The 13,700-nt window shown below is 40.8% G+C and overlaps 1 protein-coding gene across 2 annotated transcripts in view; it reads right to left on the reverse strand.

The window, feature by feature from the left end:
* Nucleotides 1-4,909: 4,909 nt before the first annotated feature.
* Nucleotides 4,910-13,700, reverse strand: part of SNX5 (sorting nexin 5) — a 55,757-nt gene continuing 46,966 nt past the window's right edge. For both annotated transcript variants that reach the window (XM_061585591.1, XM_061585599.1), the window contains 3 exons: nucleotides 11,429-11,588; nucleotides 7,248-7,333; nucleotides 4,910-5,489 (listed from right to left, as the gene is read on the reverse strand). In XM_061585591.1, coding sequence (XP_061441575.1) covers nucleotides 5,439-5,489; nucleotides 7,248-7,333; nucleotides 11,429-11,588 — 297 coding nt within the window. In that variant the 3' untranslated portion in view covers nucleotides 4,910-5,438. The remainder of the gene's footprint in view (nucleotides 5,490-7,247; nucleotides 7,334-11,428; nucleotides 11,589-13,700) is intronic.

The following is a 13,700-nucleotide window of genomic DNA, read 5'->3' on the forward strand; positions in this document are numbered from 1 at the left end:
AGAGATACAGAGTGTTGGGTAGTAAGGCCTAGCAGGGGGATCTTCTGAGAACTGTGCTAGAGCTGTAAAGGGTAAGAAGAAAACCTGATGTTCCTGTCTCCTGGTAGCCACAAGTGAGAGCTTCACAGGTGGTGCCGGGGAAGGACGTCACATGGACCACTGTTGTTAGGTTGTCGCAGTCCTGGAACATAGGTTGTCGCAGTCCTGGAACATTTGCAGTTGGTGAACCAGCTGGAGCACTCCACAGCCCCACAGCCAAATCCCCAATTTGTCCTAGGGGGAAAAAATGTGTGGAACCACTTCAACGCAGTACCTCCAACACCCAACCCAGGCACTCTATACAGGATACCATGGCCAGTGGTACTGAAAATAGCTGAGAAGTCAACAGGGTTGCACTCCCGCTCTCTGTCAGCATAGAATGTTTTCAAAAAGAGGTTGGGGCCACCACCCCTCTTACAAATTGACAACCTCCTTCATTCAGTGAGACATCTCCTCCCTAATAGATATAATAAACCAAGACTGGCAAGAACAGAGTGCACATGCATTTAACTGAACCTTAACTTAACCTTAACCCAAACACCTTATCTACCACCTGTCCTCAATAACAATAACTTGTCCAATAAAATTAGAGCAGCCAATGCTCTAGACCCCCCCACTAATGAAACTACCTCAAAACTCAGTGTCCAAATTATGATGAATGCAGGTGACTTTGAGGTCGAAGTGTTTTGCGAACTTGTCACAACATGCTACTGGAAGGTTCCACTTTCTCTCTCTGTAGGCCAGAATGTAACAGACCCAGAAGAGCTCCAGTGGACAACACTGAGGGGATGCTATGGTGGTGGAAAAGAACTTTTTGCCACCACCACAGAATAGGCTTGATAATGAATTCTAACCTGCGTTCAATCAGACTCAACAGGAGTCTTCCTTCACCTGCGTTCCAGCCTCCTCGCCTCTTGCTTCATTGTTCTCAGCTCAGATGTGTGCCAAGAACTACCCAGGCTCTGCTCAGAGAGGGCACTTATGAGTGATCATGTCAACTGCTTGGGTCATCCCTGTATTCTACAGAGTGACCAGGGCTTTGACATAAGAGCCAGCTATAATAGCTGGAAAATCCCCTAGAGCCCCCTGGAATTCTTTAGAGTCCAATTAGCCTCTGGGGCAGACCATTTTAATAGGCCTTGAACCCTTGAAGAGAGAAAAAGCTACCATTATTCTAAACCTCAAAAGGAAACAATTTGACCATGACAGATATGAAATAGTCCACTTTCGGATCCCCATCCTACTGCCTGCTTGAGAAAACCAAATCCAGAATGTATCCTGCTACATGTTGACAATACAGGTTACCTTTGTTCCATTCTTGCCTAATGTTCAGATCAAGCCACTGTCTCAATTTCAAACACAAATTTACCCACATACATACCAGGTCTTGGTTGGTGATCTTCATTTGTAGCTAGCTGGGCATGTTCCCCGAGGCCCATTAGTCTGCCAGGAGGAAAGACTTAATTCCTTACTCAAGTATTGCCTCTTAAAATGGATCTTTTGCAGCATGTAAGAAATGAATACCTGCCTATTATATTAGCCTGAAGTCTTAGGAGTTAGCAGCAATAGTCCCTTTAATTGACAGCAATACCACGTTCTGTGTATTTTATCTAATTCCTTGGTTAGCAATCTGGTGTTCTGGTTTTGAACCAACAACACCCCATGCAATTGTCTTGGTCTTCACAGCCAATCTATTCCACAGGCACAGCGTAGATTGGAGACTGGTAGACTAGTGACTCAGTACCCCACATCTTTTCCTCCCAACACTTTAGCATCTTACTGCTAGCAGTAATTAGTAGTTCCCTATCTGGTCTATTATGCGTTGTCCCAGTGGTAATGCTGTACATACAATTTAGTTTGGCTTACGTAATGAGCCAGTATGATACCAGGTTGGGATAATTAGGCTGTGAACACATTAGTTGCCAGAGCAAAGCGTTTCCATTAGCCACATACCTGAAGGGAACAGATTGATGTGCCAATCAGTTGTGAAATCTCTTTGAAGCTGAATTAAAAAAAAAACACGCTCTCCCACCAGGTTTTACAGTAAAAAGGGGCAGGGTTTGACTAGTGTCATGTGCTCCGTTTTCAGAAGAACCCTTCCAGGTGCACTTAATTTTACATCTAAAGGTCAAATCAATTATCTTCCTGCTTTTTGTGATTGGTGGTATCAGTTGAGTATAAGGCCATATATATGTTCCCTCCTGCCTGAAAAAACCACTAGAGAATTTACTTGATTGCTGCAGTATTGTACTTTCGCACCTCCGGTGCATATAGAGTTTTTAGCAACTATCATGTGAGTAACTCTGCTATGATTTTTAAAGAATTATATGTACTATGTGGGTTTTGATATATTTTTTTTATATATATATATTTATATATCCACACTTTCATTTCTTTGGATATGTGGGTGAGTTGAATGGGTATTTCTTAAAAAGAAAAACATTTTTTGTAAACTATGAGTTTTAATAATATCATGTAAAGGACTTCAATAGTTACAATCTATGTAATATATGTCTGTCCTGATGATGTTTTTATGTTGGATTGCAGCCCCTGATGAAAGCCCTTGATGGGCTGAAACACGTTGGGCATTTTATACTATAAGCTATTTCTTCAAAGAATTTATACAATAAATACATTGAAACTCCCTCCTTAGGCATTCAGGGTTTACCCCCCTTTTTTTCTGCATGCCACTGAATGCCTTCCACCTTCCTTTCTACCTGGAGACACACTGAAACCAGCAGAACAGTGAGTGTGTTTCTACCCTTAAGTTACAGGTACATCGAACACTCCCACTGAAGTATTCCTATCTGGAAGAGTGGAACTGAGCTTGTCAAGTCTGTAGCCTGAGCTCTGAGGCAGAGTACCTGTAAAGGTTCCAGCAAACTACTAGCAATCAGCTTTTCTTACGTTTCTTCTGGGGCCAGACCATTGGTGCAAAGTGCCCTTTCACCAAGTTCCTACTTGTATGCTGCAAGTGTGCATTATGTCATGTCATACACCCTCGTATCAGTTTCCTGGAAGGGTTTATATATTCTGTATTTGGTGTGCATTGACAGGGTTTTGACAGACCCTGGACTAAGTGTCCCATCAAGCTGTATGGACTGAGAAGGGGATGGCTCTTCACTTACTTCAGTGGAAGTGTCCAGACACTCCCCATGACACTACCTGTTTCATCAACATAATGCTGCACCATTACTGGGGGTGGGACAAGGTCTGAGGAAGCTTAGGAACCCAAGTCCCTGTTCCTCCCCTATCACACCCATTTTTTCTGCTTTGGCAGAGTAGTGGTGGTGGTGCTACATGTGAATGCAGTTTCAAAGCCATCTATCTCTGTTGCAGTCCAAGGGCTCCTCAGTCAGGGTACATAGACCACAGAGGTACACTGCTCATTTCAATATGCAAAATACTAATGGAAGGTAGATGACTACTATTGTTGCTAGGAAGAGCAAGGAGGACACCAGATCACTTAAATGCTATATTCACGAATGGGCAAAAAACCTCTTGTGGTTTAAGAATGTACCTAGAGCCAACAGATATTTCTATCAAACTTTAAACGGTAGGGAAATTGGGCAGCTATAGTGAATGTGCCAGAGGAGCAGGAGACCTGGCCTCAGATAGAATCATAGAGTTGGAAGGGGCCTTGTAGGCCATTGGGTCCAGCCTCTGCTCACAGCAGGAAATCCACAGCTAGAGCATCTCCCGCAGATAGCTGTCCAGCCTCTGCTTGAAGACATCCAGCGAAGGGGATCCCACCACCTCCCTAGGCAGTCGGTTCCATTGCCGAACTGCCCTTACTGTCAAGATGCACGTTACCAAATTCTTCCAAGCTACACAGGAAGTGGATTGCACTGTGAAAGGCTAACCCAAATTGTGTTTGCATTTTTACAAATTTGAAGGGCAGTACAGTATCTCAGAGAGGAGGCCAGGTCTCCTGCTCCCCTGGTGCATTCACTATAGCTGCCCAATTTCCCTACTTGTTAAAGTTTGACAGAAATATCTGTTGGCTATAGGTACATTCTTAAACTGCAAGGTTTTTTGCCTATTAGTGAATTTCCCTGCCTTTTAATCTGGGAGGTAGGAAATGGGATCCTGTGCAAGTTTGCTGAGAATGAATTGATCATTTGCTTGCTTATTGAGTTCAATGGGATTTACTCCCCTGCAATCATGCTTAGGATAGGTGGAACTGACCTGGGAGGGGTGGGGCAGAATGTAGGAGGAGGGCAGGGGAGGACACTGGACGGGTAGGCACTTGGCAGAAGGAAAGCTCCTTTCCTTTCCAAAAGGAAAACATTGTGAACAATATCACTGTTTTCCAGGGTTTCCTGGTGTGGCCACCTGATTAGCCAAGCCAAACAGCTGTGAGTCTGGCTTTGGAACACTTGACAGCTGGTTCTTACTGAGCGTGCCCATGTTTATCATGGACTCCAATGTGAAATTTCTTAAATTAATTAAAAATCAGCCAGGCATTTTTAAACTTTTAAACTGCAGAAGATGGTCTGAGTATGGGGCAAGGTCAGTAATAGGATTACAGGTACTCTGTGAACATGGCTGATTTTTAATTAATTTCAGCAAATTATGAGACCACTGATAGAAAAAAGTCCAACAGGGATCTGGATTCCCCCCCCCTTGTTTTACACTTTGAACTCTCTACTCTCTCTGTTTTGTGTATCGCCATGAAAACGTAGAGGGCTGTTAAGCAAGAGTTCTGAGTTCAGGACTATAGGTTTTGTAAGGTTTTGTTTTGAAATGAGCTTATGGGAAGCAGCAGAATGGCATGGGGGTATTTTCAATTTAACATTGCGGAATGCAAAAAATCCACGCTGGCTATAGTATACAGCCACTCCTGTGGCTATATAATAAAACAACTAAATGAAGTGTAGACATCTTTATTTTGTGTTGTGCAAGAGTATACACAGTGAATTCAAACATATTGCAATAGAAGTCTATGAAATGGAATGTTAAGGCTTTTCTTTACAAAACTGCATAAGCATTTGCTTTAGCCATTTGCACAAAATACTTCAGATATTTGGGTCATGGTGTAGCCACCATGGTAGACTGTAAGTTCAAATGTCCCACTACACAAACGTCTTTTCAGTGCTAAGCAATTTCTCCAGAAGCCAGTTTCTGCCACAATAGCAGTTTACCAGTTATCAAATTTAACACATATATTGATTTCTCACTTTGCGAAATAACACAGTGTTAATCACAATCCAAGCAAATCTTTATGCAGCACAATATTTTTATCATTGAGATCAATGCATCAGCGTCAGCTGGATTAAGCTTTTAACCAAATAAAGATGTCCAAAGGAAACCAAGCCAGAAATGGGAGTCCCATATGGCTGCCTGAGTGCAACTGTCAAGTGTTATCCCCACCTCCACCCCAATCAGGTAAGATGCCTTCAGTTCTTCTTTAACAAGTCAATGCAGCTTTGCACAAGAGAAACATTATTCTGGAAGGTAAAAGAGGTAGTCAGTTCCATGGAGGAGATGGGCAGCCATCAAATCTAACTACAGAATAAGAGAATCTGATGGATTTTCAAGCAGCCTCATTCAATGTGCTTATCTTGTTACATGAAGTCAATTTGATAGCTACATACATAAACTCAACGCTGTACCCCTACGCAGGCATCCTGCTCATGTACAAACCTCAGTACTTGGAATGAACTAGTTCATTTGAATGAAGTTCACTGAGCAAGTTCAAATATCTCTGAATGATACCTGAAAGTAGTTCCCTTAATTGCCAGGTGAACTAAAGGTGAATAAGTTCATTTTGGGGTAGAACTCTGAACAAGTTCCAGTTCATCTTCACATTCATTCACTCCTTAGACTCTTAGCTTTCTTTTTTTTAAAGCAAGTCAATCAGGCATCTATAAAAGACATTAGAAAGCTAAACATGGAAGACATGTTCTAAAGCTTATTAGGCAGAAATGGGGGTGCTGCTGTTGCAAAGGACACTTAGTCACTTAATCCCTGTTGCTAAGCAATCAGAATGAAGAAATGTGGGGCATTTTCTGTATCTTCCTTGCTGAAGAGGCTCTCTTCCAATAGGAGCAGCTTGCAGTGAGAAGTACAGGAACAAAGCAAGTTATGCCTTGTGCCTTTAAGAGAGCTTTGTGGTTGGAACAAATTAAACAACGTGAGCTTTTTCTAGTATGGAAATATAATTATGGGGAAGCTTTTCCTGTTGACATTCTGTCTGTCAGATATCTTATTATTTGTGTGTGACCCTCATTTGCTTTTGGACCCTATACTGCACCACAGCAGCTTGTAACATTCTGAATGCTGAAAGCAATTTACCATGAATGAACTCTTTATGAATTAAAAGGTTCATTAGGATAAACTTGAACTAGTTCCTTTTTGGACAGGATGAACATGAACTAGAACTAGTTGCCTTTTTAAAATGAACTTTCCAAGCACTGATAAAACCATACAAATATGGAAAGCTCCCCCTGCCATTTCGTGGAGGTAGATGGTCTTAAGTGGGGGAAGCCTCCTATATGAAGTTTCCAAATTGCATGGGGAACCTCCATGAGTACAGGAGTCTCCCTTCTTCAGACCTTCACCCTCCATGAGTTGAGAGTTGTCATGGGGAAGGTTCATGCCCTTGTGTGTAGGTTTTACAAGCAAACAGAACATCTGCATAGGATTCTGTATAGGAATAAAAACAAAACATTGTCCCTAAATGGGCGTGCCTAGGCAGTGTGAAGTCTCGGCATCTTGGGCGCCTTGCCTTACTTGCTGGCTTAATTATATGATCATATGGTCCAGTTTTTCTCCTCCTCTTAAATGAACTGTGTCCTTTTATAGCTTCTTATTCATATGAAAGGCTCCATAAGTATTTTTTTAAAGGTCCAGAGCCAATTTAGACATGTACAATTCCACCACCCAGAAAAAAACAATGGAATGGGACTTATAACTAATTTAAACTGTCTCTGACCATATTTATGAAATTTTACTCGGGCAAAAAAAGCGACAGACTTCAGGGCTTATTTAGGAATCCTGAAAGTTTCAATTCACAGCATAAAATGCAGTAATCGAAATAAATCTATTTCATTCTTAGCTGTTTTCCACCTGGGCAATCTTATCACAAAAGGCTCATTTGCTAGCCCCAAAGGGACAAATGAGCTTAACTACCCACATATATACTTTTGAAGACATTCTGCAGTAATGATAGGCTTCAGCTGCAAATTTTACTTTAGGACATATACCTTTGCATGCTTGATCTCGAGTTCTGTCATTTCAATTAGATTTTTACGAAATGCTGCTATTCGCTTCTGTTTGAAGTTGATCAGTTCTGCCATTGAGAGAAGACAGACATAAAATTATTTGGGGATGGAGTCAAAAAGGATCCCTCATTCCCCTTAAATAATATTTAATTGTTAAATCAGTTTTGTATAATCTATAAATTACTATTAACAGGGAAACATTTAGAGGAGTTGGGTAAGTTTCATTAATAGGCACAAATGTGGAAGAACACTAGAAAGAGCCTACCATGTGCGTTTATAGATGGGCGGGGAGGGAAAGTGCTGGCATTGAAGAAGAAAGCTAGCACTCCAGAACCTAGTGCACATTCATTTAAATGTGTACAATTCATTTGGGCAAGATTTGCCGTCTTCAAATTAGTACTAAGCTTAAGCATCTTATTTTAAGTAAGCAATTGATACAGACATGAACAAATACATAAAAATAAAGGAGTACCGTATATTCCGGCGTATAAGATGACTGGGCGTATAAGACGACCCCCAACTTTTCCAGTTAAAATATAGAGTTTGGGATATACTCGCCGTATAAGACTACCCCTGCTTATGACATGCAGGTACTTAGCAGGAAAACTGTCACTTATAAACTTATAAATATTAATATTTGGATTGTCCAGTTGTTTTGTTTTTGTGCCTAGGAATTACCACCAAAAACTGGGGAAAGATGTGAGAAATCTTTTTTTTAAAAGCAACATTAAATGCCTAGACTCTAGTTTCCAACACTATGGAGTATTTATTGATTGATTAAGAGAATTTATATCCTGCCCTTTTGCTGTTAAAAACAGAGCTCAGCACAGCTTACAAATATAGTAAAAACAATAAAAATACACAATCAGAGAAAAACAAGCCAAAATGTTAGGAAAAGGAGTCTTTCACACCACATGCTCAGTTCTAAATACTGTTGCAGCAAGTTTTACAAGTTCCTCCAGTATTCCACTGGTGCAGGCACTCAGACATTCAAAGTACTGTATGTTTCTTAGGTTTTATAAAAGCAGAGCTTTGCTTAACTCAAAATTTCTTCTCCCTTTGATAACCACATCTACACAGGTTCCACCTCCATACTCAAAATGAAACTGAGCCTGGAAGTGTACAACAACCCCACACATACCTTGCTAATTCGATTATCAATGCCAGGATGTCTGTCTTATCGACTACTCTCCTGCTCCCCCCACACACACACACACCGGGCATCATGAAAGACCCAGTCCTGGGCTCAGAAAGAAAATAAATATCTGGTCCTCTTCAAAGTATTGATAAGCCTCTTGTTTTAATTGAAATAATAATTATAAATTCTTGTTCTTATCACTAATGGGAGTTAATTATCTTGCATATGCTGCTGTTGCTTCTATGGCTGTAACGGAGTGAGGTTAAAGATAAGTGAAATGCAAATAGGAAAAAAAAATACAGAAGGCAGTAACACTTTCCTAAATGTAATACCATACCAACCACAACAAGATTCCTATAAGGCAAAAAACTAAGCATCTCACAACCAGTCAGGATTCCTAACCAAAAACCAAAAATATGATAAATGAATATTTATATAAGCATAACTATCAAATATATTTATTATTTACACAAACTGTAAAGATATTTATAGTGCAATCCTAAATTTATTTATTCAGAAGCAAGTCCCAGCGTATTCAATGGGGCTTACTCAAACAGGGACAGAAATGCAACCTCAAGTGATAAGCAACTTCATTCACACAACCCAAAATTCCGAATCATGCCACTTTACACTGTTTTGCAACTGTTTATACTTGTTTTTATGGTTATTGGATTTTAAATGGCTTTATTTCTTGTTGTGAGCTGCCTTGGTTTCCAACCCTACCTCACAGGGGTGTTGGAAAGACTCCATACACACACGCACACACTGCAGATGTATAAATACATACAGCCCATATAATAGTTTATTGTCAAACCAATTGGTCATTGCAGAAAAATCAGTATTAGTTTTTTAAAAATCAGTATTAGTTTCCTACAGAATAAAAACTGCAATACCTAAGTAAGCCCTGCCTACTTGCTTTAAAATAGGACTGGGGGGGGGGGCAGAAAGAGAACACAAACACAATTCTTTTTTACATTCACTCCAAAGTCCCATTGATTTTCAGCACATTCATAATCATGTCTACTCAAAAGTAATTCCTACTGAATTCAATAGGATTTACTCTGGACATATGGGATTAGCACTGTTTTTACCCCCAAAAGCAACTATTGGGAAGGTTTTCAAAACACTGCCCAGGATCTGACTCCTACACACAACAGGGGGAAAAACTGAAATGTATATACCTACCCAATTTATGAGATTTTCAGATAAACAGGAGGGGAAACCACCATTTTCTGGCCTCACAATGAGGTTTAGAAGACACTGCCACCAAACAAACACTTCACTGATTGGCTGAAATCCTGAACGGGCGGGGTTAAAGCTATGAAGTGCTATACAGTAGTTTAAAAAAAGATTTAACCGGGGGGGGGGTGCCTGACGTTTTTATATATATCTCGAGAACTGCACCACCTAGAAACTTAATTTTTTTTTAAATGAAAGCTGAGAATCCGGGCCACCTAAGGGGCTAGCCGGGCGCCGGGTGGCATGCTTAGAATCCGGGTAAAACCCGGCTATCCGGGCAATATGGCAACCCTAATAAGACGACACCCGGCGTATAAGATGACCCCCGACTTTGGAGAAGATTTTCCAGGGTTAAAAAGTCGTCTTATACGCCGGAATATACGGTACTTAAAACTTGATAAAGAAAATATGTCTATACTACCAATGTCCATCTACCAAGAGCAATGAATAGCTTTTATATACAGTAGAGCCCCACTTCTTGGTGCCCTGCTTTTCGGCGTTCAGCTAATCCGGCGCCAGCGGGGCAATCAGCTGGAGGGGAACATCAGTTGTAGAGCGCTACAGCCGATCTCCTCCTCTTCTGGCACGATCAGACTCCCATGCTCGATCTGATCGTGCCAGAGGAGGGGAAGATCAGCTGTAGTACTCTACAGCTGATCTTCTCCTCCTCCGCGGGTTAGGTTCCAGACCCTTGCGCACTACAGCTGATCTGATTTTTGGCGGTTTTCGCTTTTCGGCGGGGGTTTGGAACCTAACCTGCCGTATGAGTGGGGCCCTACTGTACAGCAAAATGTGTAAGTCTTTTGAGAAACTTGATAACTGAATAACTTACTTTGTTAAAATATTAGTAAGTTACAAGTCTGCTGATCTACAGTACATCGCTTCCAAAATTATAGAAATACCCACTTTTTCTGAAAGATTTCCACAGAGCTATGGACAGGCAAATATAATCAAACATATGGGATAAACATAAGGAAATACTTATCCCAAACTCTCAGTTAGCCTCAGTAATAAATACAGCATGGTTTTGTAGAGCAAGGAAGGGGGAATGCCAAATTAATTTATAGAAACATTTCTTTAAATGCTGGCAAAGCATATACATGTGGAATATACTGGGTAAAGCAGGAAGAGAAGCAGGTGGGGTTTCATTTTCAATTCTTGCTCAGTGCTCCCATTACAGAGAAAGAGCTAAGGAGTTCCTTAAGGAATTCTAAAAACTCCCTCCGCAATAATTTTAGCCAAGTAATGTCCCTTGTAACTTTTAACACAACAACTGAGCAAGCCAGTCCCCATCTGCTATCCCCATAGTTCAAATGTTGCTTGTAGAAGTCGATGCAGAAAAATGACATCCCATCCTAGGACCAATTTTTATGTTTACATTGATTGCGAGGGAATGAAGTCACAAACACACACACCAAATTAACAGACTGCATATCACAAAGTTGTATCTACCAGGCAAGAGACCTAAACTTTAGACTGAGAAACTGTGGTACGTTTCACATACAGTAGGGCCCCACTTATACAGCGGGTTCCATTTCGGACCCCCGCTGTAAAGCGGAAAACGCCGTAAAGCGGAACCCTATTGACTTTAATGGGCCGTGTCGCGTGAAAATGACGCGAAAACAGCGCAAAACGTTGCAAAAGAGAAAAAAATAGCTTTTAAATTAAAATGAAAGCTGCCGCATCAGCGGAACGCCGTAAAGCGGAGCCCTACTGTACTTACACTGCACAGCTTCACCTTAAAGAACTCAAAGTATAAAGGCTTGTTACCATGAAGAGGCTTTACCTTGTTTTGCAGATTCAGAAAGTTTCTCAAATCTTTGACAGCATTCTTGCTGATGTGCCTCTGCTAGTTGGACATCTTTGCTTTTCAACCTAGCTTTATCCAAAGCTTTATTTGAGTTCTCATACTCCACAAGGGCCCGTGTACGTCTGTACAAGAGATCCTAAAAAGATTAAGTTATAGAAAAAAATAATTATTTGTCTCTGTATAGACTGAACCAGAGCTCATGAAGCATTCCAAAATGCACACAGAGCTTCTAGAGAAGGTTAAGATTCCTTATTGCAATCAAGACATGGGGCGCTCTAGCACATACATAGGGGAGCGCAGGGGATGGAATCCACAACACTTCAATGAATACAGGAGGTTCTTGCAACTAAGGGAGGGAGCATCATTTTATATTAGCAAGAGAGCACCATCAAGTGAGGTGAAAATAGACAGTAGGGATAGGGGAGAAATTTGATTTGGTTCGCATTTAAAGATGAATTTATCAAACTGAGCATTTTCCAAAACAATACAAGAACCAAAACACAGCCATTCTTCAAAAGTTGCACTTATCTGAATTTTGCAATGTAGTTTTCTAACCAATTTAAACAAAAATGCATATATTAGGGGAAAGTGTGCATAAAATGAATATATGCAAGTGAAAATTACATTCAACAATGTGTTATACTAGGAAAAAATGTTTGCAAAATTGTGTACATTAGTCAAAACTGCATAAAAATGTTCTGTTAGGAGAAATTCACACTAAAAAGCTGAAGAACTTTCAAGAGGATTTTTTTAAAAATAGCTAATTGCTACAGAAATGGAAAAAACTAAATTTCAAATTGGAAAAATGAGAGAACAGAAATTGGCAGATCCTTCCATCCCTGACAGTTATGAATATTCAAAAACATTTATGTATTGGAAAAATATTTCACCCACATTCATCAGTAATATCAGTGATATCTTATTGGAGTTCCAGCAACTGATGTAGTCTATTATCATTACTGGCTATAAGCTCGATGTGTTAGCATTTTACTAATCTTATCTTCACCACCCTCCTAATAATTTAGCAAGCGCTACTGAAACATGAATTGCCAGGATATGGCCTGAAAGCAAATTTATTTAATAACAGTTACCATGAGGTCACAGGACAGGTTACAACTATATAACACTAAAAAACAAGAAAAACCATTCCAAATGGAACAGTATAAATTCAACAAAAGAGGTGGCTCCCACAAAACAAAACAACTGTCAAAGGGTTGGGGTAAAGAGATGCATCTTCAGCATATTATAAAAGCTGTACAATGAAGATGCTAGATGCACTGCTGAAGGGCTGCCACAGAGAAAGCCCTATCCTGGGACACCATTCCCTGCACTTCTGACGAAGGCTCTCTTCTGCCCTTCACCTGGCTTCCACTTTTCTTGCAACTTCAGCAGCCTGCTTCAGCAGGCCGACTGCCTTTGTGCCTTGCTCACCTTCCTTGCCACTTGTTCACCCTACTTGCACTGATGTGGATTTTACAAAGTCATTGATGGCAATGCCACAGCTGTGGCCCAGGCCCCATTTATAGCCTGGGACTGGACCGTAGGGAGAAAAGTTCCCTTCCAATGCACACCTGAACACACTCTTTACAGCTGGCTGAAGTCACTGATTGTCTCCAACTGGGGTCATGGGCTGCCCCAAACCACACTGCAGCACTACTACTCTTCATGAAATCTGATTGGCTTCTACTGTGCCTGCTGCTGAGATGGAGACTTCTTAATGTTTTCCAGCATAATCTGAGACTGCACTGGATTGGTGGTGTGCTGTTCTCTAAGACTAGGACTGTCAGTCCCTTCTCACAGTCCTCTGGGGCGGAGACTTTTGTTACTGTAGGAGTGTTGGATACTATTTTGGATACTATTTTGTGAAGCTTCTAGCTAGGTGCAGCTAGCAGCTTCTATATTCTCTTGAATAAATCAATGATTTCCTCTGATAGGCACAGATTTTAAACAGTTTATGCAAAAGGTCTTTTCTACAAACTGTTTAGCATCTTGACCATACTCCTTTTCCAATACATGAGCCTATATTTTGTACTCAGCTACTTTTTTCTTGTGACTGTCACTGCTGTACAGCAGGAATCGCAAGCAGCTGTAGTAGTCATTATGGAAAATGAAGGAATATGAACTGGACGTCTGCAGATATGGCAGTGGGTTCCTTTAAAAAATGGATAAGCACTCCTAAAAGGCTGTTAATTATGCCTGGCCCAGAGATAACATTTTTCATTGAAACTTCTTGAACCTGGGTGCTTGA

Source organism: Rhineura floridana, chromosome 1, assembly GCF_030035675.1.
Source record: "Rhineura floridana isolate rRhiFlo1 chromosome 1, rRhiFlo1.hap2, whole genome shotgun sequence".
NCBI classification, from domain to species: Eukaryota; Metazoa; Chordata; class Lepidosauria; order Squamata; family Rhineuridae; genus Rhineura; species Rhineura floridana.